General features: G+C 46.9%; 1 protein-coding gene across 1 annotated transcript; it reads left to right on the top strand.

Annotated features, from left to right (window-relative positions):
* The first annotated feature begins 8,003 nt into the window (after positions 1-8,003).
* TNFAIP2 (TNF alpha induced protein 2) lies at positions 8,004-25,696 on the top strand. Its single transcript, XM_063399426.1, has 12 exons — positions 8,004-8,110; positions 13,772-14,123; positions 15,761-16,388; positions 17,664-17,778; positions 19,032-19,157; positions 19,892-19,992; positions 20,081-20,179; positions 20,370-20,493; positions 21,462-21,584; positions 22,449-22,604; positions 23,674-23,795; positions 24,223-25,696. The coding sequence occupies exons 2-12, from the start codon at positions 13,784-13,786 to the stop codon at positions 24,362-24,364; spliced, it is 2,076 nt and encodes a 691-aa protein (XP_063255496.1). The 5' UTR covers positions 8,004-8,110; positions 13,772-13,783; the 3' UTR covers positions 24,365-25,696.
* The last annotated feature ends 785 nt before the right edge of the window (positions 25,697-26,481 follow it).

The following is a 26,481-nucleotide window of genomic DNA, read 5'->3' on the forward strand; positions in this document are numbered from 1 at the left end:
AGTTATTGAGTTTACATCACAGCATTGCCTTTCACATCCAGCACTCATATTTATTTGCTTTAGATATTTTCTTCTTTTCTCTGAAGGTGATGTTTACAATAATTATGACAATGCCATCCATTTAGGAAGTGGTTTAGGAAGGATCCATGTCTGGCCACTGTGTTTTTGGGAAAAATCCTAGAAGCAAAGCACCTTACCCAGTCCTACGGTGCGGGTTGTGCCAAGGCAGGGAAGGCAAAAGAAAAGGTTATTGCCCTAAAGATCCAACAAGATTCTCAGATGTTTTTTTGGGAAAGGGAATATTTCACTGTATGATCAATGGGAATTTCAGTCATCAGGAGAACCGTACATCTCATTCAGAAACATGTCCCTATTTACAAAGGAATGAAGGGCTGTTCTCTACTGCCAGAAAACTTGGCAGCAACAACTCTGTTGATTTCAACAGTGAAATATAAGCAATGAGCTCCTTACTGAGTCAGAGGGTTTGAAACACAGGCTGTCCTTATGGCTACTTGGATTTCCCCTGGAAACTTCCCTCTGCCACTCATCAAGCCCAAGTTTGCCCGGGCACATGAGCATAATGCCACAGGAGAGAGACCAGGAACAGGAAGGGGCAAACCTTGAGGACCCATAGGGAAATTCAAAACAGAAGAACTTCTTGGTGTTTCACTTTCAAGACCTCAAACAGAAGTACTGCTTTTGCAGTTTCCCACCCTATGATGGGGAGTTTATGGGCAGACTTTCCTGCTGGGCAAAAAGAGAGGCCTCAAGGGAGAGAGCCCTTGGGAAGGGGAAGTACCTGGGTTGGTGTAAAATAGCTGTGGTGGAAAGAGCTACAGGCCTAAACATGATGCTGCTGCCATCATGAGGGCCAGCTGGGATTTGGTCCCATCCAGTGACCTTTCCAGTGTTGCATTCCCTGCTCTAAAATTAGGCCTCTCGTCCCTTGCACACAAACTCTGTGCCAGCCCGGATACAGCCGTGGGTGACAGGAGAGGATCCACCGGCTGAGCACTGGTGAGGAATGGCATGGCCCAGCCCCAGCTCTTAAATATGGATAAGCACACCCCTCCCACACCATAGGAGCTGCTGACACGGCTGCCACAGGGTGGTTTTGGCAGTTCCTGGGCTCAGCTGACAGAGCAGGTCTGTCAGGACACCCAGCCCTGTGCTGTGCAGCGCAGCTGTGCTATCACATCTGGAGCACTGAGTCACATTGCAGAGAGCACAAGTGTCTGATGCTGCTCAGGATGTGGCTCTTTGCATGATTTCTTGTACCTTAACTGATGAGGCAGTTCCCATTTGCCTTCCCTCAGCCCATGGCTATGGTAGCTTCTGAAAACATACAAGTAAAAAGCATTCCCAACTTAGAGACCCCTATTTAATGCAGGGGCACTGTAAGAAGAGCAACTTGCATCTTGGAAGCACACATGTAGATTTTTATGGCTTCACAGAGAGCTGCCCCTTGTGTCTTCATGCTGAACCTCAAAGGCATTAGGAAGATGTAAACAGAGAAGCAGTGTTATAGAAAGAAACGAGTAAGCTGGTGTAAAGAAACGACTATGGGATGCTGGAATACCTTAAAAATGGGATGCCAAAAATAATGCTGCTTTTCTGGCAGAGGATCCCTGAACTGTCTCCAAAGCAGCCATGTTTTTCAGAACATCTACAGGCAGTTGTGAATCCCCTACAATGGCCCCAGCCAAGAGCTCTTCCAGCTCTGCTCTGAACCCCAAGCCCTGTGCTGTGACCCCACAACAGGCCCTCCCTTTCCCAATAGGAGTGGGATAGCAGGAAGTGTGAGCTCCCACTCCTCTGGGGTGAACTGAGCTTAGATGACTGAACTTCCACACAGGAAGAACACTTCTGGTTTCCTTCAGGTGAAAAGAAAAAAGCCTTCCCTCAGCACCTGTTGCTCCTCCCCAAGTCATCGCATGCCAGATGTTGAGGATGCCCATCAGACTGCAAGCAGCATCAAACACAGAGACAATCTCACTCCCTCCAATCCACAGGGGAGGGTGACCTTTCCCAGGCTATGAAGATGCCTGGCTGAAAGTCCAGGGATAGCAAACTGGGAACAGCAGGTTGCCAGGTCAAGGGGACTTCCTTCCAGCACGAGATGTCTCCTGCCCACTGTGAGCATGTCAGGGACAGCTGCCCCAGCCAGAAATCTCTGACATGAATCCCTCCTCCCGCTCCATGTCAGAGCAACCACAGAAATGCACACCTCCCTCGCTCAAATGCCAGGGGAGGGTGCCAGGGCAGCCTCAAGGACTGATGCCTCTTCCACCAGAATATCACAGCAAAGTTGTCAGCAGCCCCAGCTACAACCACTGCTGAAGTAGAAATACCAGGATGAGGATGCAGACCATGCTTGAATACAAGCCCTTCCTTTGACGAAAATTTAGGACATTCCTGTCTGGTTTGAACTCCTGGCTCATTACTTAGGCATGCAGCATCTCTAATGCCAGAAGAAACCAAAATCAGGAAAGCTCTTTGTGGTTAGCTTGGCCCAGATATGACCAGAGAGGACAAAACTATCATCATGTGAGGCTGGTACCACTGGTAAAGTTCCCCAGAGGGGTTCATGTGGCAGTGTGTGAAATTTAGTTTATTAAGTTTGTTATATGTTCCTTTGTTCCCTCCCTACCACGTGTACCCCTGCGGCAAGTTACGTAACTGTCAGTTTTCTGTCAGTCTTGGAGCCCGCGAGTTTTGTATTTCTCCCCACTTCCCTGGTTGGCAAAAGTTGAATATCGCACCTGTGTAACGGTCCCTAGAATTCCTTTTATTGGTTGTTTTGCCTTTACCCCTCTCTGACACCATCTGTATAAAGGTTTATGCAGAACTGCCCCCCGGGGCAGTTGCGAGAGCAGACGCAGGTGCGGAATATCGCACTTGCCCGCACAATAAACGCTGCTACCTCACTGCCTCCCATCCTGCCTCTGCTTTGTCACTTTAAGACCGCTGCCAAGGATCTCTCGAAAAAAAGAACCCACAGGAATCAGTATCGTTGCACTGCATATGAACTGATCCTCGTCCCGTGTCACGGTGTCCCGGGCTGGCCATGCGTGGAGACGCTGAGGTCTCAAAACACAGCACCGTGACAGGTTCACACTGTTGAAGTTACCAAATCACAGTTTTGCTGTGAGTCAGACCTCCAACACCAACCTCCTGCAAACAGACCTAGGAAAAAACATGTTTTCACCACTTGGAGAGAAAGAAAACAGAGTCAGAACTATGACAAGAGGATGAAGATAAACTGCTGCCATTTACGTTTCTGCAGAACATGACTCTGCTTGGCTTTCAAACCTGGATTCAAAAACTCACAGCAGATCAATCTTCTCAGCACAAGGTCAGGACACAAGGTTCTACCTGTGGCAATAGGGTCCATATTGGAAAGGACAAAGTACTTTGCAGGAGGAAAGAAACTTTTTAGATCTGAGAATATTAGGTTAAGGAAGTGCTTTAGTACCTAAAAATATTCCATATTGGTTGGCTTCAAGATCTTTGGTTTACATGTTGCTCTCAAGCAGTAATACAATACTAGAACTGGCCAACTTGATGGTTCCCTTTAACCTCAGACTGAGCTTCCACAGGTGTGAGTGAAAAGTCTGCTCCCTGCCTACCACAAAACACAGCCTGCACATGGAATTCTTTGGAAAAGGCCACAGGCAGACTTCAAAGACAGCAGAGATCCATCCCTTGGCATGCTTCTGTGATAATTTTGAAAGCCAAAGGATAATGTACTTAAAAGCATATAACTTAATACGTGCATAATTATCAAGGGTTGTGAAACACAAATGAAAACAAAGTTGGGGCAGGGAAGTAGTTCATTAATAAGAGAAAAAATGAGAGGTTGTGTCCTGTGGTCTCACAGGTGTCTCAGACTGGCTAGAAACAACAGTCCCCTCAGACTGAAAGGTTTCAGACTTGGACCCCAGGAGGTACTCTCCACTCACTTGTGGGCCCTAGGGCATCTAGAATTCCAGTTGGCTGCAGTTTAGGACATTCTGGAAGAGGAAGTGAAACTTCATCCTAGTAACATCTAATATTGTCTGGGAGAAGTAGTCCTGGCTATCCAATCTTTGCCTATCACTCCTTGGTTATGTCTCTTACACAAAGCATGGCCTGACAGGAACTTTTCTTTGGTGGTAAGCACTGTGTGACACAATCTGCTGGTGAACTCAGAGCCCCATTGCCAGGGCTCTGCTCCTGTCCCTCACCACTACCCTGTTCCTGTGCTGTAATGGCAACATTTGGGTATACACACATAGCTCTTCTCAGCCTGGTTGCTGATGGAGAAAAAGAAATCCTTTTTATTACTTGTAGTCATGATAAATAGGAGTGCCTGCTTACCCAGAAAGCTGCTGCCAGCCACCTGCACCAGACCTGCTGCTTTTCTACTCTGAAATATTGTCTTAGGTTGAAAAAATGTAACCAAAAATGTGTATTCTATTTTCATCTTTTGAAATCAGTTGGGAGATATTGTTATCTCTTGTAACTCTAGGGGTGGAAAGAGGGTGCATGCCTTCTGTTAATGGGACACCTGATAACACCAGATATGGCAGTGCCTTCTTATCTCTTCCTCCACCCAATCTCCTCCAAGGGACATCACCTGTGAATGGGCCATTTAAGACTTTTCACATGACTGATAACATTACTTCATTCCATTGTGAGATGCTCCACCCAGGGGGAGGAGCCAAAGCCTTTCCACCGGGATAAAACAAGCCATCCCGAACACCAAATTAGCTTGTTTTTCTACTGATTTTTTGGAGGAAAACCAGATCCATCTCGCCAGCACTGGACCCCTTTTTTCCTACAGGATCATCTCTACTTCATAGAACAAGTGAACCAAGAGAAAAGACCCTCTGAATATTTAAAGAGAGGTTTCAGTGGGTCTGAGATGTGTCATTGAGCCACTTCCCAATGCAGATTCCCAGCACATCTGTGACAGACACCTCTGCATCCTTCAGGGATCACATAACTGAGGATGTGAGGGACCAGCCCCAGGTTCCCCCCTGCATCCAAAACAGCATCCTCTCCTTCAGACAGTCACAAACACTTCCTTCCCAGCCATGCCCAGAGCTCTGTGTGTGTGTGTGTGTAACAAATGGCCCCCAGACACCCTGGTTCCTCCCAGGAGCCATATCCCTTCACCTCCTGCATGGAAAGGTCACTGGAGGCAGCATCAAGCTCACCTCCAGCTGTCCCCAAACCAGCTCTAACTGCAGATTTCAAACTTTGCCTCCTCTCCCTTTTACACTGGCATTAGAGGAGGTGATGAAATACAGTTTCAGCACTTCAGGGCCAAGTCTTGCACTGTTTCAAATTATTTTCAGGCTCATGTGGCACCCAGGATTTCCATCCCATGACCATGGTTATTTCTGGTCACTGGTTATCAAGGAGTAAGGGGACCCAGCCCTGGAGCAATCCCAGAGGGGAACCCTCCACCCAGCACAGCCAAAGGCTAGCATGACATGAATCAGTGTTTTCAAGAGACCGGAGATCATGGGTTTGCCCATCAGGGCGGCCCCTTTCCTTCTTCTTCCTGTCTTGGCAGGGTTGCTGAGGGTGAGGTTTTTCCTTGCTGCCACGAGTGTCTTAGAAAAAAGTTCCAGAGAAGAAAGTGGCAGCGCCAGCAGATAGTATGCCTGCCAAAAAGCACAGATCAGCAGAGGCATCTATTCCCCAGTACTGTGGCAGTTCAGCTGGGCACTTCCTTCCAGCACGAACCATGGCTGCAGACCATGTCTGCTGCTGGGGGATGTCCCCACACAGGACCTGAATAGCCACTCCAAAAGTTGTGTGGCCACACCAGTGCTGAGTGTGGGCATCAGGAGCACCAGGTAAGCTCATCCTTCACACTCAGCTTTAAATCCCTGGACCATTTTTTACATTTTGCACTGCACCAAAGCTATCAGATGTAAAACAGAAACTTGTTTGTCCCAAGCACAGTAACCAGGCACTTGGACTTCCTACTTGCCCCACTCCCTGCCCCACAGCAGCTTCCCAGGATAGGGGGAAGAGGTAGGCTCTGCAGGACCACAATATTTCGATTTTCTACTGCAGGGCAACTGCTTCAACCCAGATCTCATCCATATGTGTGCAGAAGATGCTTCCCATTGAAGCTATCTAAGCAAGGGACAGCAGAGCCCTCACAGCCTTCACAGAGCCTCTGCAAAGGCTCCCCACAGCCATTGCCAGGCATCCCCTGGCTGCCTTCCAGTCAGCCCCTGCTGTGGCAGCATGCTTTCCCACATTACACACTCACCACTCTCCATGGCCAGGGGTGCCATGGCCAGGGATGGCTAGAAATCAGAAATAAAGAAACAAGTCATAGAATCGTGGAATAGTTTGGGTTAGAGGAGACCTTTAAAGGTCATCTAGTCCAACCTCCCTGCAATGAGCAGGGACATCTTCAGGTATATCAGGTTGCTCAGAGTCCTGTCCAACCTGACCTTGAATGTATCCAGGGACGGATCAACCCTCACCTCTCTGGCAACCTGTACCAGTTTTTTACCATCCTCATTATAAAACATGTCTTCCTTTTCCATAATCTAAATTGAACCTTCTTCAGTTCCAAACCATTACCACTTGTCCTACTGCAACAGGCCCTGCTAAAACCTTTATCCCCATCTTTCTTATAGACCCCCTTCAGGTACTGAAAGGCTCAAGAAGGTCTCCCACCCACAAGTGGAACACAGAGTTTCAGAGGGTTTGGGGTAAGGAAGGAAGCCTGTCTCTTCCAGTCTCTAGGCAGGGAGTCAATCCCCACTCTGAAGGTGCTGGAGGGTATTCATGTCTCCTGGGACTGCTGTGAGCCCTGCTCTGGGGAAGGCATCATGCAGGACCCAGATACAGGTGGCTGTGCTTTCAGGCATGCACCTCATCCCCAACAGCCTGCTGGTGGCAGTACCCTGCTCAGAAAGCAAAGCTTTCAAGAATCATGGAATATCCTGATTTGGAAAGGACCTACAGGGATTATGAAGTCTAATATCCGTTTCTGCACTGGACAACCTCAAAAGTCACACCATGTGTCTGAGAGCATTGTCCACATGCTTCTTGAACTCTGGCAGGCTTGATGCCATGATGAATTCCCTGGGGAGCCTGTTCCTGTGCCCAACCACCCTCTGGGTGAAGAACCTTTTCCTCATATCCAACCTAAGCCTCCCTTGACACAGCTTCAGGCCATACTCTTGGGTCCTGTCATTGGTGACCATCAGGAAGAGATCAGTGTCTGCCTCATCTCTTCCCCTTTGTGAAGAAGCTGTAGGTTGTGATGAGGGTCTCCCTAAGTCTTGTCTTCTCCAGGCTGAACAAGTCAAGTGACCTCAGTTGCTCCTTGTTGGCTTCCCCTCCAGACCCTTCATCACCTTTGTTGCCCTCCTTTGGACACTCTCTAATAGCTTTATGTCTTTCGTATATTTTGGCACCCCAAACTGGACCCAGCACTGGAGGTGAGGCTGCCAAAGAGCAGAGCAGAGCAGAACAGAGCAGAGCAGAGCAGAGCAGAGCAGGACAGTCCCCTCCCTTGCCTGGCTGGCCACGCTGTCCCTGATGCCCCCAGGACAGGGTTGGCCCTTCTGGCTGCCAGGGCACTGCTGGCTCGTGTTCAGCTTGCCATCGACCAGGACCCCCAGGTCCCTTTCCTTATTCCCCAGGCTGCACACCCAGAGATGTCCACCCCAGGTGAAGAACGTGGCACTTTTGGAGGCACCTGCTCTATTCCTGACGGTGCGTTTGCAAGCCTGCAATGGGACACATCACACAGCCAAGCCCTGGGGCGATGACCCCAGGTCCCGCATTCACGGGTCTGTCAGGACAGAGCCGGGGCTCAGCTCCTCTGCAGGGACCGACCCTCGGGACCACGCACTCCGCTGCCGGGCTCCTGCCCTACCGGAGGGGATTTCTCGGCTCCCGGGAGGGAGGGAGGTGCAACTGGAGTTTCCCAGCAGCCGGGTCCCGCCCCGCCCTCCTCCCCTTATAGCCGGGCTGCCCCCGCCCCGGTGACAGACCCTGTGACAGTGCCGGTGGCAGTGCCAGTGCCGCTGTCCCCGTCCAGCCCCGCTGTCCCCGTCCAGCCCCGCCGCCCGGGACCCGCCGCACAGTAAGTCACCCGGGGCTCCGCTTCCTCCACCTCGGCTCTCCCCTTCCCTCGGGCTGGCGTCTCCCGCTTCTCCCGAGCCGCTGTCCCGCTCCGGGCTCACTTGCTGGGGAGCTCGGGGGCTCTCTGCTGGGTCTGAGAGTAGGGAACGAGATGCTGAAGGGTGGGTTGCCGGGCATAGGGACAGCTTTCAGCCTCACCTTGTAATTATCAGAATGGGGAATAAATCGGACCGCTGGCAGGACAGCAGCTCCAGGCATATCCCAGGGCTGGGCACCGCAAGGATATATGCCTGATAATTCCATTGTGACAGCTGGGTCTGATTTCTGCAGCTTTTCCCCTAAATTTCAGGGCACAGGCTCAAGTAGCGACTGCTGTAAATCATTCCCCCTTCCTACCGCTCTGTGTTCTAACACCTTTCCCAAAATCCAGATGTAGGTAGGTATTGGACACCGAAGTGTCCTAAACCCAGATCTGGCACTGGTTTCCAGATCCAACGTGGCACTTCTACCCTCTCCTCTTTGTATTTAAAGGAAGTGGTTTTCCCCCAAACCACAGGAAAGTAATTGGATTGTGATTCACTCTGTTTGGCTACCCTGAAAAAACACTATTTCAGAGCCTGGACCCTGGATGGCCCCGGGCAGCCCCTGTGACTTGCACCCTGCCAGAGTCTCTGTGCCAATTTCTGCATTGCTATGCTTGCCCTTTTGTGACTGCTTTTTCCTAGTCAAGGATGTCCCACAGCTCCTAGGATTTGCCTTTTCCTGGAGCACGGAAAAGCCTATAGAAATTCCCTTGTAGAAATATGTGCAGCAGCCCCATATCCACTGCATCAGCTGCTCGGCCCAAAGTGAAAAATTCAGCCCCGGGGTTAGGATCCTTGGTGTGTTCTAAGTAGAATTTCTTTTTGAGGCTGCTGCAAAGTGAGAAAAAGACTTTCTGTGACTGCAGCATATGGCTGATCTAGAATACATGGTGCCTCACTTTGACACCTAAGTTCAGAGCAAAAAACCTGAAGAAACATTCATTCTCCAAAGTATCAGCTGCCTGCCCCCCAAGGGCTTTGAGGCTTTCCAGCTCTGATAAAGGGAATCACAAGGGAGCAGAGGGCTCAAGTTTGGGTTTGCTTCATTCACCCTCTCTTACGAAAAGATGCCTGGAAAGCCAAAGAATTTGAGAGTGCTGAGAGAAACTCCCAGGGAATCTGTTTATCTTCTCAGTCACTGTTAGCTCTAGCAGTGAACTTTGCAAACTCCAGGCGTTAAAGAAGGATTTGGCGTTGGAATGGTATTATGAAAACAAAACTCTAGACAGCAGCAGCTGGTTGCTCTTTCAGCAGCAACAGTTCAAAGTTATGCTGCTCAGATTTGGAGCAAGAAGAAAAAATGAGGTTATTACAGTGCATTCTCTCTGCTTTTTCCAATAACAGTGAATATATAGAATTTTTCTCTGTTTGAAAGATTCTCACTAACAACAGGAAATGATGGTTTACCAGACAGCTTTCAGGTGTGTGTCAGTAATTTAGGGAAATCAGATTCTCATTTGGAAATGACTGCTGCACTGCACAGCTGCGCATAAAACCATGCACTACACATGGTTTTATGATGGTTTAAAGCATCTCTCCCATGCCAGGTGAGATGCCCTGGGGTCCTCTGCCTGCTCTGCCACTACCATTCCCCTGAGTCCCTTGGGTTCCTCATCATCCCCAGCCCTACAGGGGTGCCTGGTGATGCTGAGGCACGTGGATTGAGTCCTTTGGGGAGGTTCTGCTCCTGCCTTGGCTTCTCTACTGGAGACAAGTTTTATTTTCCCTCAGCTCCCCATTAGGAGCAGAACTTGGCCACTGTCAGGATGCTGCTGGACCACATATTGGGTGGTGGATGTCTCACAGGGGTCTGCAGACAGGACTTTGGATGTGAGCAGCACAGTAAAGGGTCAAGGTGAGGCTCTGGGTGGCCCAGCTCTTCTAAGGACTGGGATTTCCCAGGCAGAGCTAAGTGGGAGTGCCCAGATTCACGCTGTCTCCATTCAGTACTTAACCCAGATAACAAAAATGGTAGGAAAAAAACCCTCACCTCCTAGGAGGGCTCCCAACTTGCACAGATTGGATCTGGCATCTCTGTGGACTCTTTGCTTTGATGAATGAGCAGTTTGTTTAGGTGTCAGCACATGGTCTGAGGTACACTGAACTCAAAATGTCTGCACTGCTCTACTGCTTCAAAGATGGCTTGACCCAGTGCAGTTTTCTTGTGTGGGCAGGGATAACCATTTTTCTACAGGGAACGGATGGGGAGAGACATGGCTAATGCAAATGCAGAGAATAAACTTTGCTAGATAATTCTGGATTTCTGAGAGGCTGTGGGAGAGTGGGAGATATCCACTAAAATGAGATATAAATCCTCATGACCTAGGATGTCAGCAGGCTGGAGAGGACCAAAAATCCAAACAAATGTTTGTTAATACTGGCAGCAGCTCAGGAAAAAGAAGTTGAGAAAAAGTTCAGCAAAAAAATTCAGAATAGGGATAATTAATAAATCTCTTCCCCTGAGGGCTCTCTGGCACACCATGAGCTGCCCCTCACCAGTGAGATCATTCTGCATGAAAGCTGTTTCCTTTGAGGAGGAAAAGGAGAAAATGGAAAGCCACTGTGCCCACAGTCCAGGCTGGGTCCTTCTGTGTCTTGTCTCTGCTCCAAGTGTTTCCCTTGCCCTTGCAACCCACCGAGAAAACCTCCAACTTGGACGTAGGTGCTGTGATCAGCAGAGAACTCATTGTATCCACTACAGCCACACCAGCAGTCACAGCACCACAGTCCCAGTGCTGCAGGGCGTCTGGACAGGGTGGCAGAGGATGCTCTGTGAGCTGTGCCGCTCTTCTGGTTCAAAACCAGAAGCTGAGTATGCTATGTCAGAAATAATTGGAGCCACAGGCTCCCCTGGCACAAACCATGTTGCCATGCAACAATAATGAGGATGACGATAATAACAGCAAATTTGTAATAATACTGAGTTGGGAACAATGTCAACTCTTGACCTCAAATCATTACATTTCCCAAGACTTGAAATTGAGTTCTGTGCCTGGGAAATGATTTAGCATTTCTTCTGCTAAAAAATTAGGAGCCTGCTGGAGTTTTAGCAAGCTTTGATTTGTGGGAAGAGCACAGGCATAGAGAAGCAGCCTGCAGCCATCCAAGCCAGAGCCAAGCTCCTGGCATGTCCTGTCTGCTGCATTGAGCAGGAGTACATGCTGATGGAGGCAGGAGCTGCAGTGCTAGTGTAACCAGGACCACCTCCTTTTAGCTGAGTATTTCTTGTAGAAAGTGTTGGCTTTTTTTCCTATAAGTTTCTTCCAAGCATTTCTTACAGTAAGACTTTGGGTATCTAACAATAACAAGAAGAGATGGACAGGGAGTATTTGGTACCCTTTAACATTAAGACTGGAGCTGTATTTCAAGGCAGAAGTGGGAGCTGGGTTTACTGGTATTTCCTGCTGCAGACACAAACACAGGCCAACCAGCAGTGGTACATGGTAATCACTGGGCAAGAGTTCAAGCAGGGCAAATGTGAGAGAGCATGGCAGGTTTTGCATCAACAGCCTTACCTAGGTGCTTGAGGCTGAATTTTTGAGCACTACCAGGACAAAGTTCTGGCAGATGTTAAAAATTCAGCTTTAACCAGCTTAATCATTCCCTTATGGACTCTTGTACGTGTAGTGTCACGTTGATGCTTTTCAAAGATACATTGCATTCATCTTGGCATTGAAAAAGAACCAAAACTGTTTGAAGTGCACCTTTGTGATCATCATTCATCAAAATGAAAGGGAGAGATACTTTTGGAAAGGGAGAGATACTTTCTTTGCTTAGAAGACAAACAAACAAAAAACCCAATAATGTTTTGTTTGAAATAATAGGAGAGAGAGAGAGAAAGGACTCAGCTGAGTCTGAGTCTGTGCTTGAAGAAACAGGAAGGAAGGGATTTGGCAGAATTAATCTAAACACAGTGTTGTATTGGGAAATGCAGGTTACGAAAAGAGCCCTACAAAAATTAAGAATGTCTAAATCACAGAGCATGCCTGTTGCCATGATTTTTTTGTTGGTTGGTTGTTTTTCTGGGTATATTTGTAGTGGAAAAGTAACAAAAAGGAGCTCTTTTCCATTGCTTTCAGGATTCCAGTGGGGCATCCTGACTATCATAGCTGGAGTAAACTGCAGGGAGTTTCCTTCCCCCTCCCCTCCTCAGTACATGTGCTAGGGAGACATAGGTGCACAGATTTAGCCATGGCACAGCTGCTGGCTAACCTGGCATGAGTTCAGTTAGTTAAGAGTATGGTGCTAATAATGCTTTAGTTGTGGGTTCAATCCCTGTACGGCCATTCACTTCAGAGCTGGAATTGGTGATCCTTGTGGGTCCTTTCCAGCACAGACCATTCTGTAACTCCTGTCGGCTGAGCTCTGGTGCTCAGGCCCCCTTTGCTTCCTCATGCAAACAGAACTCCTTCCCAAATGAGTTTTCATATTTGTTGTGTTTAGAAGGTAGTAGCATTACTAATCCTGAACACGGCCTGGCATCCAAAGCAGGGAGAAGGAAAGCTCTCAGCTCTCACTGCTCTCTGTACCACTCTGCTGCTGCCACTAACTTGATGCTTCTAAGCTCTCCAAGCTGCCAGGAGCCAGCAAGAGGAAACACTTAGAATGAAAAGCCACAGTCTTCCAACTTATTTTTCCCAGAAATAAGTAGCACATTTTGTATCAGCACGACACATATCAACATTATAAACTTAACAAAGATATTTGAAGATCACCACATTGTGGCCTTATAACTGAAGCCAAATTCTTTGTTTATTTAAAGTCTAATTTTTCTACCATTACTCAGTACAAGTAAACCAAAACATGCCTGAGAGTTCTTCATACTGATGCACTTCAGTCTCCTAGAAGGTCACTTTAAATAAAGGATTGGAAACTATCAGTCTTTATTTATTTATGATAATTGCACAATTGTAATCATTATACAAATCGTTATAGGTATGCAAATAAATATTTTGCAATATGTTGAATTATAGAGGAACATAATTCTAAACATGAATTCTGAAAAGAAGTTGTAACAATAACAAGTTTCTGTGGTTAATTATTTGTAGTGTAGGAGTGTTGATGGTAAGGTAGGACTCTGGCAGGATCATGTCTGTTTAAACAAGGCTAAACTACCCTGATCCTCCTGCCTTGTTCCCACTTACCTTGAGCACAGATGAGGAAAAAAAGGCTCTGAGTAAGTTGGGAATTGATCCCAACGCCATATATGAGTATGAGAGTTTTGGGGTTGCTTTGAAGGCACAGGACTCTTACCCACTCACATCATTCATGTGCCCATCCATGCTCATGTCCATAGTCACACAGCATCCCATGGGAGAGCCTGACAAGCTCAAGGTCTCAAACCAGGACATCTGAATCACCCTCAAAATGGCTTTGATCTTCTCTAAGTTAGACCAGAGAGCTGCTTCCATTCTCTGCATTACCTGGGATGGTGTTGGTCAGGAATTCTCCTGCGCTCACACCAGACATGTAGCCCTCTCCATGTTGCCCACACATATGCCTTGCCACATTTGTCCTTGGTATTTTTCTTCCTAATTGTTAAAAGCTGACCCTTTTTTTTTTTTCTCTGAAATTTACAGGCTAGAAGGAAAATGATGAAAATGTTACCTTTTTTCCAAAGCAGTCCTTTTGGAATACGCAGTGGATCAGAGGGTTGCATTGATGCAAACAGGCCATTTGAAAACACTTCAGCATCAGTAGCTGAGCAAGTCCCTGCCTGTCCTGAACCTTCTGCAGATGAAATCTGGTCCAGGGACCAGGAGAAGATGAGAGAAGTGCCGGGGGCAGCCTGCAGAGCTTCACGTGCCTCTTCCATCACGAGCAATGAGAGCTGCATCTCTGCCGGGGACAGCCCTGAGAAGGGGAACAAAGGAATAAAGGGAATGCTTAAAAGTGCATTTAAAATAGTTAAAAAGACCAAGCCACCCAGTGGTAAGTGCTCCTCCATCCTCCTTGCACTACTTCATGGGCCATAGTTACCTCTAGAGGGACTGTATGAGGCAGGGGGTTGTCCCCTAGGGAAACAAAGGTACCAATAGATCGAAGTGACTTTTTCAAGAAGCCTGGGGAAAATTGGGCTGAGGGAGATGTGACCTCAAGTCCTAGTCCTTTAACACCAAGGGCACAGTCCTTGAGGAACTGTCCATTTGCAGATTTTCTGTCCAAAGCAAAACTTATTTCTACCTCTCATGGGGGCACAGAGAACTGTGGGTGGGTGAGAACCAAAGTGTAACTCTCAGCTCTGTTCCTCCATCTCCTCCCATAAAGTTTCATTGTTTTAGTACAAATTATTTCATTTCCAGACAAGACTTTACCTGTCTAATTAGCATCTCTTTCTCCATGTGTCAAATGCTTTCCCTAACTGGTGGTTTTCCTTTTTGGCCTTGAATTTGCTGCTGAAAATAAGGCCTTTTGTACTTTTGTTCTTATCTTACCATTGCCCCATCCCCAATGTCTTTTTTATTTTTTAAGCAACCAGATTTTTTAAAGCAACCAGAACTGCAGAAAATATTCCACATAAGACACCACCAATGTGTGGTGCAATATATTCCTATTTTCCCATCTCAACTGGATATTTCTCACCGAGTACATCCTGGGATTGTAACTGACATGTTCACTATCACCTCTCAGTAGGAATTTATTAATTCTCTGGGCATCTCTCTTCCTCCTCCATCTCAAGCTGATACACATCCAGCTTGCAGCAGAAAATCTTATTTGTTGCTAAGTAACTTTTGTTCTATTGAATTTGTATCTTGTGTTTTGTGCCCATTAAATTTCAGCCCATTTACTATTCAAGTTATCCCATTGTTCCTGTAAAATACACCAAGCCCTCAGTTTCGGTAATGTCTCTGAACTTTGTGCAATCAGCAGATGCCAAAAGGGCACTCCCAGCTTTTGTGCCACAATCTCTGAGGACAAATGAAGTAAGATGAGTTTCATGAATAATGTAAGCTTTCTCCACCCAGGGTCCTCCATGCAAACATTACACACCTAACAAATCTTATTTTGAGATATAACTGCCATTTTAACTAATAATTCCCCAGGTTTCCCTGTCACAAGTAACTGACTGTAGTTCAGATAAGACAGTTCAATTGTATTTGTCTTGCTTGCTAAGTGTGTCCTCCCAAACAATTTCACGGGTCAGGTTGTGCCAAACCTATTTCTGGAAAATCCATGTGGTATTTCCTTTAGCACATCTTGAGTTACATCTTTCCATCGACATTATTTCTAAAGTCATGCTTCTGACTTGAGATCCTATTAATGGGAAGGGGGATGAGCAATAACTAACTAACTCCACAAGGCTAAATTTTTGGAAAAAATTATAGCTGGCTCATGAATAGCTGTCCATATGCAACACACTGGTGATGGGTATTCAAGTTTCCATTGCCCCAGTTACAGGCAAGATAGATAATAATCTGATCTTTAAATTAACAGATTTTCTATATTGTGTAGGAGCCCAAGAGCTAGTGTTTTGGAAGTATAAGCATTTTTTTTAAATATTCATTTTTTATAAAACAAATCTAAATTGTCACTCTTGGTTAAAGAAAGGCTGTTCTTTTTTTCACCAGTCAAACAAGTCATGGATCTCCTTGGAGAGCAAAAGCTTTGTGATGCCATTCAACATCTGTTTGTCCTGGAGAAGAGCCTGTCTAGCAAAAGTGAGGAGGGGCTGACCACCAGTCAGAAAGACATCGAGTCTGTCTATGAAGTTCTGAAGCACAAAGTCTTCAGCACCTTGAAAGACTCTGTGCTGCTTGCAAAAACAAACCCAGACCTGCTGCAGCAGGCAGTGGAAGCTCTGAAAGAGCAGGAGAAAGAAGATCAGAACTACATGTCAGAGAATCCACCTGACCAAAATATGCAATTTAGACCTAGAAAATGGAAAGAGCTTTGGATGGCTACAGTAAAGGAGTCAGTAGAGGCTCGAATGAAAGACACAAGCCGTACTCCTAGAACTGAGAACCTCTCTGCAGTTGGCCAGAACCTCCTGCACATGGGAAAGACAATGAAAGACGATTTGACAGTGGTTGCCAAGTACATTAACAAGCTTTATCCTCCTGAGTTTAATGTGTTCAGCACATATGCAGAACTCTACCACAATTATTTTGCCTCCCAGGCAAAGAAAAATGCGGAGTCTCATCTGGAAGACAAGGATATTTACCTCCTTCTCTCATGGGTGCACAACTTTTATCCAAAGTAAGTGGTCTTTTATACATGTTTACCCCTGGCAATCAAAACAGGCTCATTGGCTGCAAACCCAGGCATTTGCTTGATTTACAAATTGGTATTACTGTGATGCAGTCCAGCACCTGGCTAAGTTCTGGTGTTGCTGATGATGTGCTGATTTACACTCCTCTCCAGAACAGCCAGAAGGGACACTAAAGGCTGCTAGTGTGGAAATGAAGGGCTGTTCCAGCATTCTGGCTTCTGAGAACAGACTTACACGCAGATGTTATGGGCTTCATTTGTGGGGTAAATTGGTCAAGTTCATTGCCTTGATATCTATTCCAGTTAGACCTGGGCTCACTCTTGGAAAATTTGGACATTTCAGCCCTTTGTACCAGAGGGCAGACAATAGATAGAACAACCTGAGATGCAATTATCCTGGGCATGGAGGATGTTGCTTTGCTGTTACCCACAGTCTATGAGTTCTTCACCTTTAGGAGAGCCAGGGGTGCACCCCTGTGAGAGGACACCATCAGCCAAGGGTCCCCATAAACCCTGTATGTTACCAAACTGAAAATATTGCTTGTTGTGGCTAATAGTACTGGGTGACAAATTGAGGGCTTTCACTTTGTTGGTGGAACCAGTAAAGACACCAGCAATGTTTCTTCTGTTCTAAAATCATTCAACCTTCACCTCCACTCTTTCCTTATCATGTTTCACTGATGAGTAAAATGATTCAGTGTTGATCCTGGAAGTTTTCCACGGCCAGTGTTGTGATCAGGGTCAGGATATTCAGGCCTGAACCAGCCCATGTTTGAAAGTGAGCAGTTGTGAGGAGTAGGGCTCAGCCCAGCACTGGAGACAGTGTTAGTCAGGGTAGCAACTGCTTTAAGAGTGTTACCAGAGGCCACATCCAGGTATCTGCTGAGGCACCACCTCCCAGCCATCAAACACCAGCTTTTCACTGCTCACCTCTCTGTATTGCTGGAGAGAGGTCATGTCCAGGGGCTAGACTCCCCTGCTTGCTTCACATCCCCCATCCCCACCAGAGCACAGTGACTGGTACTCAGGAGTTTGACAGACCATGACTCCATTCCCAGGATTGCTTGTGGTCCCACCCTCACAGGTCTCACCCCTGCCACGTATTTATTCAGCTTCTCCAAGTCCTGCCTGCACTAAGCATAATGGACATTTCCATCTGTTTTTTCACTGATATCCTCAAGAAGTGTTAGTGATTTGCATCAACAACTGTCTTGAATTACACTGCCCTTGGAAAATGCAATTGTTTGGCTTTTTTCATTCCAGAGACATGAGGAAAGATCACGCTTTAGCCATGGAGTTGGATAAAGTTAAGCTTGGAAGCCTTTTGCCTTCAAATCTGAGCAAACAGCTTGAAAATAAATACCTTGACAGTGAAGAGGTAAGAAAGGTTCATGCACTCCTCTTCTTCCTTTCACTGCTCCCATATGACTCCTCAGAGAAGCTGTGACTTGTCCTGCACACACACTTACTGATGAGCCACACACCCTACACACCCTTCCAGGGGAAAGCAAAAGCTTTTGTTTGTCTTTGGGGAACAGGTCACCTTTCTGCTAGATGGGACTTGCAGAGCAAACTTCTGCTTAGCCCTGGGAGGCATGAGAAAAGAACTGCTCTGTTCTTATAAATCATGTGGTAGGAACAGGGGGAAAATCCAAAAACAGATCATTATGGGCAACTTTCCAATTGTCTGATAAATCTCCAGAGGGATTTATGATCCTTCTCACAGGAATCTCTGAAGGATCTTGGGAGCATTCCTGGTCTCTGCAGAGGTGCCAGACCTTGGATGAGTGCAAGGCATGGAGATCTGGTTTTGACAAATCTGTTTCTTTGATGGAGAATCGCCTGGTCTGCAGAAAATAAAAGTTGCTCTGGTTTTTGTATCACCCTTCCCTTAATGGGAACAAGAAGCCACTTTTACAGTACTCCCATAGTTTAGTGCTTTTGGCATTTGGGGCTGGAATTCCTGGAAAATGAGAAGATGAGTTCCAAGTTTAGATGTAGTCAGCGATGGTTCACATATGGGAGAGGTGGTGTGAGGTCTGCAAAGCATATGAACGGGGCACTGGGAAATCAGCAATATGTACCAGACACTGCACTGCAGATTCTTTCCAAAGCCTCACTGCAGCACAGAGGGGTCAGAGCAGAGAAAACCTGGGAGCACTTTGTTCCCCTCTCCAGCACTTGTGTGGCGTCAGAAGAGCTCATGAAAAAGGATTGCAAAAGCAGGTAGCTCTGAGTGTGACACACACGTAGAGTGCGTGGTTGGGGGAATTTGGGCTCTGGAACATGTAGCTGCTGCAACCTTCCTACCCACTGCTCCCACCTTCCTACTCACTGCTCCCCTTCCTGCCCTCCTGATCCTCCTGATGTGGAGGTGTGATGGGGATCTTCACTCCTACCCTAAAATACTCAACTCACTATTGCATAGGTGGGTATTGTGAGGGGGTGGTCCTTGTTGCTGTGAAGGCATGGATCAAGCATCTCTTAACAAGGAGCCTTTATTTCCCAGCCAGGGCTGAGCAAAAAGTCTGCTGAGCCAGGCAAAAGGTGGATGGGCAAGTAAAACCTGCAGAAGGCAGGAGCTGTTGCATCCATGTTGCAGTAAATGCCATTATTCTTCTTTCCCTAAAGGTTACTGTCAAAAATTCACTGAGCAGATGTTTAGATAAAGAAATCCAAAGATGGAAAGAAGACAAGGAACCAGAGAAGCTAAATGGGCATTTTCAGAGTGAACTACTAGGAATATTTGTTATCCAGGTAATCCAGAGCTATATTAAAAACAAACAACTGCATCCTTTACCTACTAAGGATTTGAGAATGACTATGGTTCAATGCAGAAAAAGAAAGCTTCAAGTCACTTGTATAGAGTCGTAGCAGAGGTGGGTGGTACAGGGAGGCTCAAAACCTCTGGTTTGTCTGTCTTGGGCCTGGTGCACCATCTGATGGAGGCAAACGTCTCTATAAGTAAAATAAGACAAAAAACTGCCTTCATTCTGCCTGTGCAATGTCTTCGGCATCCCCAGCAGCAGAGAGACAGGAGACAGGCTCAGCTGATTGAGAAATGGGGAGTCTGTTTCTTCCTCCCAGGGAACGTGCCACAGGCAAAGCTGCCCCTTTCCCTCCTCTGGCTGCAGAGGATTAGTTGAGTTTATTTTTAAAAAATAAACTTCTCATATGTTGAGGTTGTTTTGATTAAATTGTTTATTTAAATGCAATCTAACGACATTCAAAAAAAGAAAAGAAAAAAAAAGAAACAAAACCAAGTGTCAAATTGCCTACTTTCTCAGCTGTTTTCTAGATGTTCTTCATGCTCCTTTTGAACCTCTCAGCTAAGTACAGCTGCTCTATATGGTCCCTGGCTCAGTTGCAGGGGGGGGATGCAGGAGAGCTGGGTGCAGTTACCTCAGTAAAGGATCTGCAGCCTCTTTACCCAGCAAACGTGGCCTTTTTGGAGCAGACAACATTTCAAATTGATTCTGCTTGTTTGTTAGAGTATCTACAGCAGCCAGAAGCGAGCTGAGGACATCAGCAAGGCCGTGGGTGAGGAGCTGTCCCGTCGGCTGCTGAAGGAGCTGCCAGCCTACCTGAGGAGGTGAGGTGGTGAGGAGCTGTGGGCAGCAGGGCCACCCAGCATCTGGGCAACCACTCACCCACCTCTCCTCTTCCCATCTCCCCTCCAGCTACAGGGATGCCTTTGAAGACTTCAAGGAGAAAAGCAAGAAGCACAGATACTACAAGCCTATACTGATTGCAAATATTAACAACTGCTGGAATTTTAGGTAAGGGTCCAAGAGAAAAGGTTTTGATCCTTCCTCTGCAGGCAGTGTATAGAGGGGAGGTACTCCAGAGTGAGCAGAGGTAGGTCCATCTGGTCCATCTGCCTGCAGAAGGTTTGGAGACCTCTGACTTTCTCTCTCTCTCTCTCCTCTGAGGACAGACTATTCTGACCTTGCTGGTATTTTCTTGCAGAGAATACACAGAGAAATACATGGCAGAGAAGGATGACAGTAAAGCCGATATCCTCAGCACTCTCACCTCTATTGAAAACAGCGGCTTTGAAGTGCTGCTTCAACAGCTCTTTGCCCAGCTGAAGGTACCATACCTGTGCCCCACACCCTCCTGCCCCACAGCTCAGGTGATAACAGGGCAGGGCACGTTCTCCTGCTGTGCTATCTGTTGCTCAAATCTCTGATTCCCATCAGCCAAGTTCAGGAGGGACAGGATCAGTCCTAACCCACACTGCTGCCAGAAAACTCCCACTGAGCTCTCCTTGAGCTGCTCCTCAAGCCTGCAGGCAGAATGGGTGCAGTGACACATGCATGACTGTGCAGGGAACATAAAATCTGCTGATCGCATCTGAGACAAAGGCTGCAGCAGGCAGAGTCTCAACCTGCAGCTGTTTGCTCTCCACACTGTAGGACGCAATCACAAATGGCATAAACTGCAATTACACAGCTTTTGGCTTCCTCATAAGGGTGACCTGAAGGGCATTTTTGCACTTTTGGCCTCCTTTTTTTTTTTTTTTTTTTTTTTAATTTTATTGATTATATCGATGTATAACAGTCTTTTCAAGATAAGCAATTTTGGTGGAGGAAAAGGAAATGTAGGAGGCAGGAATGTTAAGCCACAATCTCTCAATCTCTCCTGCTTTCTCTGTAGAGCCTTTTGGAAGGCACGAGAGAACAGAGGTGTGGTTTTTTTCATATTTATTTACTGTGGCTGAGAAAAAGTATGATTGAAAACATCTCATAAGGATTCATTTTTTTTTTCCCTGATAGTACCATAATTCTTTAATCAGACAAGACAGTGAGGAAAAAAAGCAGAAATAATAAAAACGCCTCCAATATGAACCTTTCAAGCCCTTGGTCTTCTTCACCATGAGGAACCAAGAAGGGGACACAGGCCCTTGTTCCCCCGTCCCTGTCAGGCATCACCTCACACCCCTGCACAGGACTACACACCATGCTCTTGCTACATGGGATTCTCTACACATAGAAAAGACAAATATACACATGCATAGAATTTGTTTGAGGTAACTTAGCAGATTTTCTTTTTTTTCAGCCAATGTTCAAGAAGTTTACAGAGAATAAGTGGGACTCCAGCAGCGAAATTATGAATGAGATCATTAAAACTACCACCAACCATATTTCAGACTTCCACACTTTAAAGGACCCATTTTACCATGTAAGTCTGAGAAATACTGGAGGAGTTCTGGGGTGCTGAGGCTGCATTTTCAGCTCTGATCCTCTGTGGCTTGAGTTGCCTTGACCTCTGGTGAGCTGGCCTGGCATCAGGAAGCCTCCCAGGCAGGGTTTCCAATCAGCATGCAGATTAGGCACATAAATCTTACCCTCCTCTGACAGAAGCAGACTCCTGCAGCTCTGCTGCACTGTTTGCAGAGCAAACCACCCCTGATGCTTTAGAGACCACCCAACATGTGGCTTTATTTACAGATTTGGTTTAGCAGTCTTGAAACAGAGATGCAGTTGCACTCTGGTTCAGTCTCATTGCTCCTTTGATTGCCCTGGGGACTGGAGCATGTGGATGCAAATGGGACAAATCCCAGAGAACTGAGCCAGAACCACATCCTCACTGGTCCTGGACTATATATGAAATAACATCATATAAGACAATATTTGATTTCCTGCCTTTGCCTTTTTAGTAGCTGAGACAAATGATGTTTTATGTGTTAGAAGAACAGGAAAAGCAGCATGAATTCCTGTTTCTCTGGAACACTGTTACTCCTCTAGCACATGGAGATCTTTTCTGCGCTTTAAACTCTTCCCAGAAGGAAACAACATTTGGAAATTCCCATACTTATTAGAGCACAAAGAAATCCTCAGGGATGTGGATTTACACCATCTGGGATGTGGTGTAACCAGTCTTGGCAGGTTGGCAACCAGGGTTGTTCCTGCTGTGTAATCAGCAGCAGGCATTGGTGGGGCATGTCTCACTGCACCCAGGATAGTTGGGTCCTCCATGCATGGTTTGTTCTGTCCCCAAGCAAAAGAGACATGGATGATGATTCCCTCCTCTCCTTCCCACCAGGATATTGTTGAGAAGACCCACGCCCGTTTGGTTAAAGAGTACATTGCGAGGCTGCTGAAGAGGAAGGTCAGCCTGAAAACTCCAGCACAGCAGCAAACTCTGGCCCAACACATCTCCAAGAATGCTGCTGACCTGGAGGCCTTCTGCACCAGCAATGTACGTGAGTGCTTGCCACGAACACGTCAGCACAGGGCACAGACACACTGAAAAACAGGAAAATAATGCTGGGAACTTTTGTTAACTTTCTTAACTCAGCCTAATTTCCTGGATGGCAGGACCTTAGGCAGAAAGAGGTCTCTAAGTGCTTGTTGGCAGAAAGACTCCCCTGTCAGCAGCCCGCCCCTCCCTGCTTGGAGAGACATGTTTTCATCCTCCTTTGTCCCACAGTCAGTTTCCTTTTGAAGGTTTATATTAATAGGGTCAGAAGATTCAGATAATCTTTTCTGTTTTCAGTACAGTGTCCATAGTGTCTGGGTTCCCTCTCACCCTTGATTTCCTCCACACTTCAGCTTTTAGGTCAGCCAGGGGCTAAAGCAGGCAGTGTGGGGGTCTGTGGTATGCAAGGAATTTCTTCACAAGAGCCACAGCTGGAACACGCCTCTCTGTGCATTGAGATCATCTCCCTCCTTCCATGCTTCTAATTTTACCTGCAAAGCAAGCTAACAGCTAAGCCAAAACCTGTCCTCCACCACCCCATGCACGTTTGACTGGAGAAGGAACAAGTCTGAATTTCACATACAGTGGGTAGGAGGTGAGGCAGCTGCACCTTGGAAATTCCAATAGCCAAGACAAAGCTCCAGCTGGGGCTTCTACCCAATTTTGGCAGTACCTGGAGATGCTAAAGGCAGGCTTGTGTTTGGAGCTGGGGCAGAGCAGCAGTGACTTAGCTGGCCCATCAGACCTTGTACACACACCAGGCAGTGCAGAAACCCCAGGAAAGGGAAGTGAGCAGAGAGAATCTGCTGAGGTGGATGTGGAAGTCTCAGTCTTAGGGCAAACCACACACCACTTGTGTAGGAGGATTAAAAGCCATTAAAAAGCTAATCTAGTTTTTCCAAGGCTGCCTCAGGCAGAAACACGACTGAAAACAATGAGGCACCTAAAATCATTACGTGTGTGATGTGTCCTTTCCACTTGCCAGGAAACAGCCTCAGGAGGCCGCTCCTGGGGTGGGAGGTGGTTTGCATCCCCATGATGTCCTGCTAACCATTTTCTCTTCTCACAGGGATCTCAAGCCACGTGGCTGAATTTAGCACTCCCCAAACTGGCTGAAATAATCCGACTTCAGGATTTAGGTGCTATAAAAATTGAAGTTGCAACACTCGCCAAAACATACCCAGACATCCGGTAAGAGATGCTGAAAGAGATTTGCTAATACTCATAAAGAATCTTAATTGAGCCAGAAAGCAAACTTGAAAATAGCAAATATGAATATAGGTGAGGCTCATGTAGCCTGAGCCTATAAACCTGGGTGGGGGCTGCCTTCCAGGCTGTGGCAATCCCAGTCCTCTCAGAAAGCAAAGGAAGATATGAATAAAAGTCTATTGATATATTCCAAATTCTGGCCTGATTTTCTCCTTTACCTTGGAGATTCCCTTCCCTGCCCCAAACATCCCAGAACAGTGCAGGGTCTTGTGTAGATGCCAGATGCTGAGTTGGCACCTACAGAGGACGTCAGCATGCGCCACAGGGTGGGAGCCACATCCTGGGGCAGTGGCCGTGACATGTGGAGGTGTGTGGGAGGAAATATGACCTGCCTGTTTTTTTTCCACAGCAAAAGGCACCTGGAAGCATTCCTGCACATCAAAGCCAATTTGTCACGCAGTGAACTCAAAAGCATCCTGGGCTACTTGGCGGACAGCACATCATCCACACAGCCCAGGGCCCCGCTCTTCTCCAACATAAATGTGTCCTAGACCAAGGCATGCCTTGGCACCACCCTGTGCTGGACTGTGGGGTGAGCTGGGGATGGAGACAACCTCTGGAGCAATGCACAGCACACACTGCCACCTTTTCCTATGGAAAGTGCTTTGTCCCAGCCTGGTCCCAGCTCAGCATCTCTGTGGGAATCATCGTCCTCCATGTGGGGCTGGGTGCAGGGTGCACCCATGGGAGGTGCAGTGCCCAAAAAGACCAGGGCTGCTCCTCACACCAGTCATGGAATAACCCTGAAGTCTCCTTGGTGCCACCACTTTCTCTGCCTGGACACTGCCCTGGTTCTCTGAACTCCATCTACCTCTCAGGGTGCCACAAAGACCACATCACAGACCAAGCATGCACCACCTGTGTAGCTTTTTGTCTTCTAAGGAAATTAAGGGAAACAATCTGGAACCAAAATTAAGAGATGTTGGAAAAGTCCTATGTGAGCATGCTTGGAATCCATCTGCCTTCCTCAGAGCTGGGCAGGGCAGCTGTGTTAGGCTGGTGGGAGAGGCGTGAGGCTCGTGGTGAGGAGGAGCTGCAGCTCAGCCATGGCAGGGCTCCTGCCAGCCCCCTTGGAGCAGCTCCCTGCTCTGACCCAGGGCAGCAGCACTGCCCAGGGCCTTGGGGTTTCCAGTGGAGAACTGGCCCTGGAGAGTGTGTGCTTCCTTCACCTCTGTGAGGTGGGAGCACCCAGGCCGCTGGCAGCCAGCCCCTCTGCAGTGACCCCACCCAGTGCATCTGCACGGAGGGACTCCTGCTAACAGGGGCTGGGAGCAAGCTGCCCACTGCAATGGATTGTGAGGGCTAAGCCACCATCTAGTAACCACTATCTAGATATTACTGAAGTCCTCCTCATAAAGGAGGGGACTTTTCCAGACCCCATTAACAACATGGGCTCTTAATAAGGCGTGGAACTGGTGTCAAATGGGATCAATATGTACTGAGCACCCTGTACTGTCACCATTCTCTTGCTCACTCTTTTCTCTCTTGCTGTGAGGTAGACATGATGTGAAAACACAAATGGGTCTCTTGTGAAACAGTGTTTTGTTTCTTACAGCCCAGTTTTTTTGGGGAACCTAATCACTTGCCAAAACAACACTGTACATTTGGAGACCTTTCCCTTCTGTTTTCCTGTATTTGAACTTTTGTGTCAGTCTCTGGAAAGTTAGTCTGGAAGGAAGATGACTGATGACTGTGCAAACAATATAATGTATTTATATGTCTATGCAGTATATCACCGGTGTATTTTTGCACCCAATTTTATTTTTTTCTCAGTTAGAGATACTAATTTACAATGTTTATAATAAACAGTATTCAAATATGCTAGAAAAGTGACTCATTTATTCTGTCTCTGGCTGTTGTTTCCTGTGCTGCCACAGCTATGTCCTTCAAAGGGCCATTTCTCCCAGCCTGCTCTGGTGAATATCACCCACTGGTTCCAAGCTGGGGGTCTTGCTGGACTCTAGACAAGCTGGAAAAGCATTGCTGCTGCCCCTGTAAGACACTCACTGAGCATGGTGGGCTGCTCACTAGCAGTGGCCAGTGGCACATGCTTAGAGGAGTCTTCTACCAAGAAGACTCCTCTGTGGCAAAATTGTGCCCTGAGTGAAAAACAGTGCTTTGGTTTTAGTCTGCTGCCTGGCCACAGGCAGCACAAATCACCCTCTCCTTCCTTAAGCACACTCACACAAAACTCATATAGACACATGGGTTAAAGAATTATTATTTAAACATTTGTCTCAGCTACAGTTTAAAGCCAAATGCCAAAGTGATTTCTGGCTGTGCTGAGCACTCATGACAACTGTCACCTATTGGGTAACATTTTCTTTCCCAATTAGTGAAAGGTCATTTTATTGCTATAAAAATATGTATTTTGATTTAGAGATCTGTTAAAGGCCTACAGAAATGCATCATACAAGTGATTGCACTGATCTTTAAATAAAGAAAAATCCATCTAAGTAAGGGTCCAAAGGAAAACAGTATCTATTTATATATCATAATTAGCATGGGTAGGAGAAAATGGTTTTCATACACATTTCATAAGCCATATGGAAGTGCATTGTGCAATTCTCTTCATCCTGCTATAAAACCCCGGCTTTCATCTCTAATG

The sequence above is a fragment of the Prinia subflava genome, chromosome 5 (assembly GCF_021018805.1).
Source record: "Prinia subflava isolate CZ2003 ecotype Zambia chromosome 5, Cam_Psub_1.2, whole genome shotgun sequence".
NCBI lineage: Eukaryota > Metazoa > Chordata > Aves > Passeriformes > Cisticolidae > Prinia > Prinia subflava.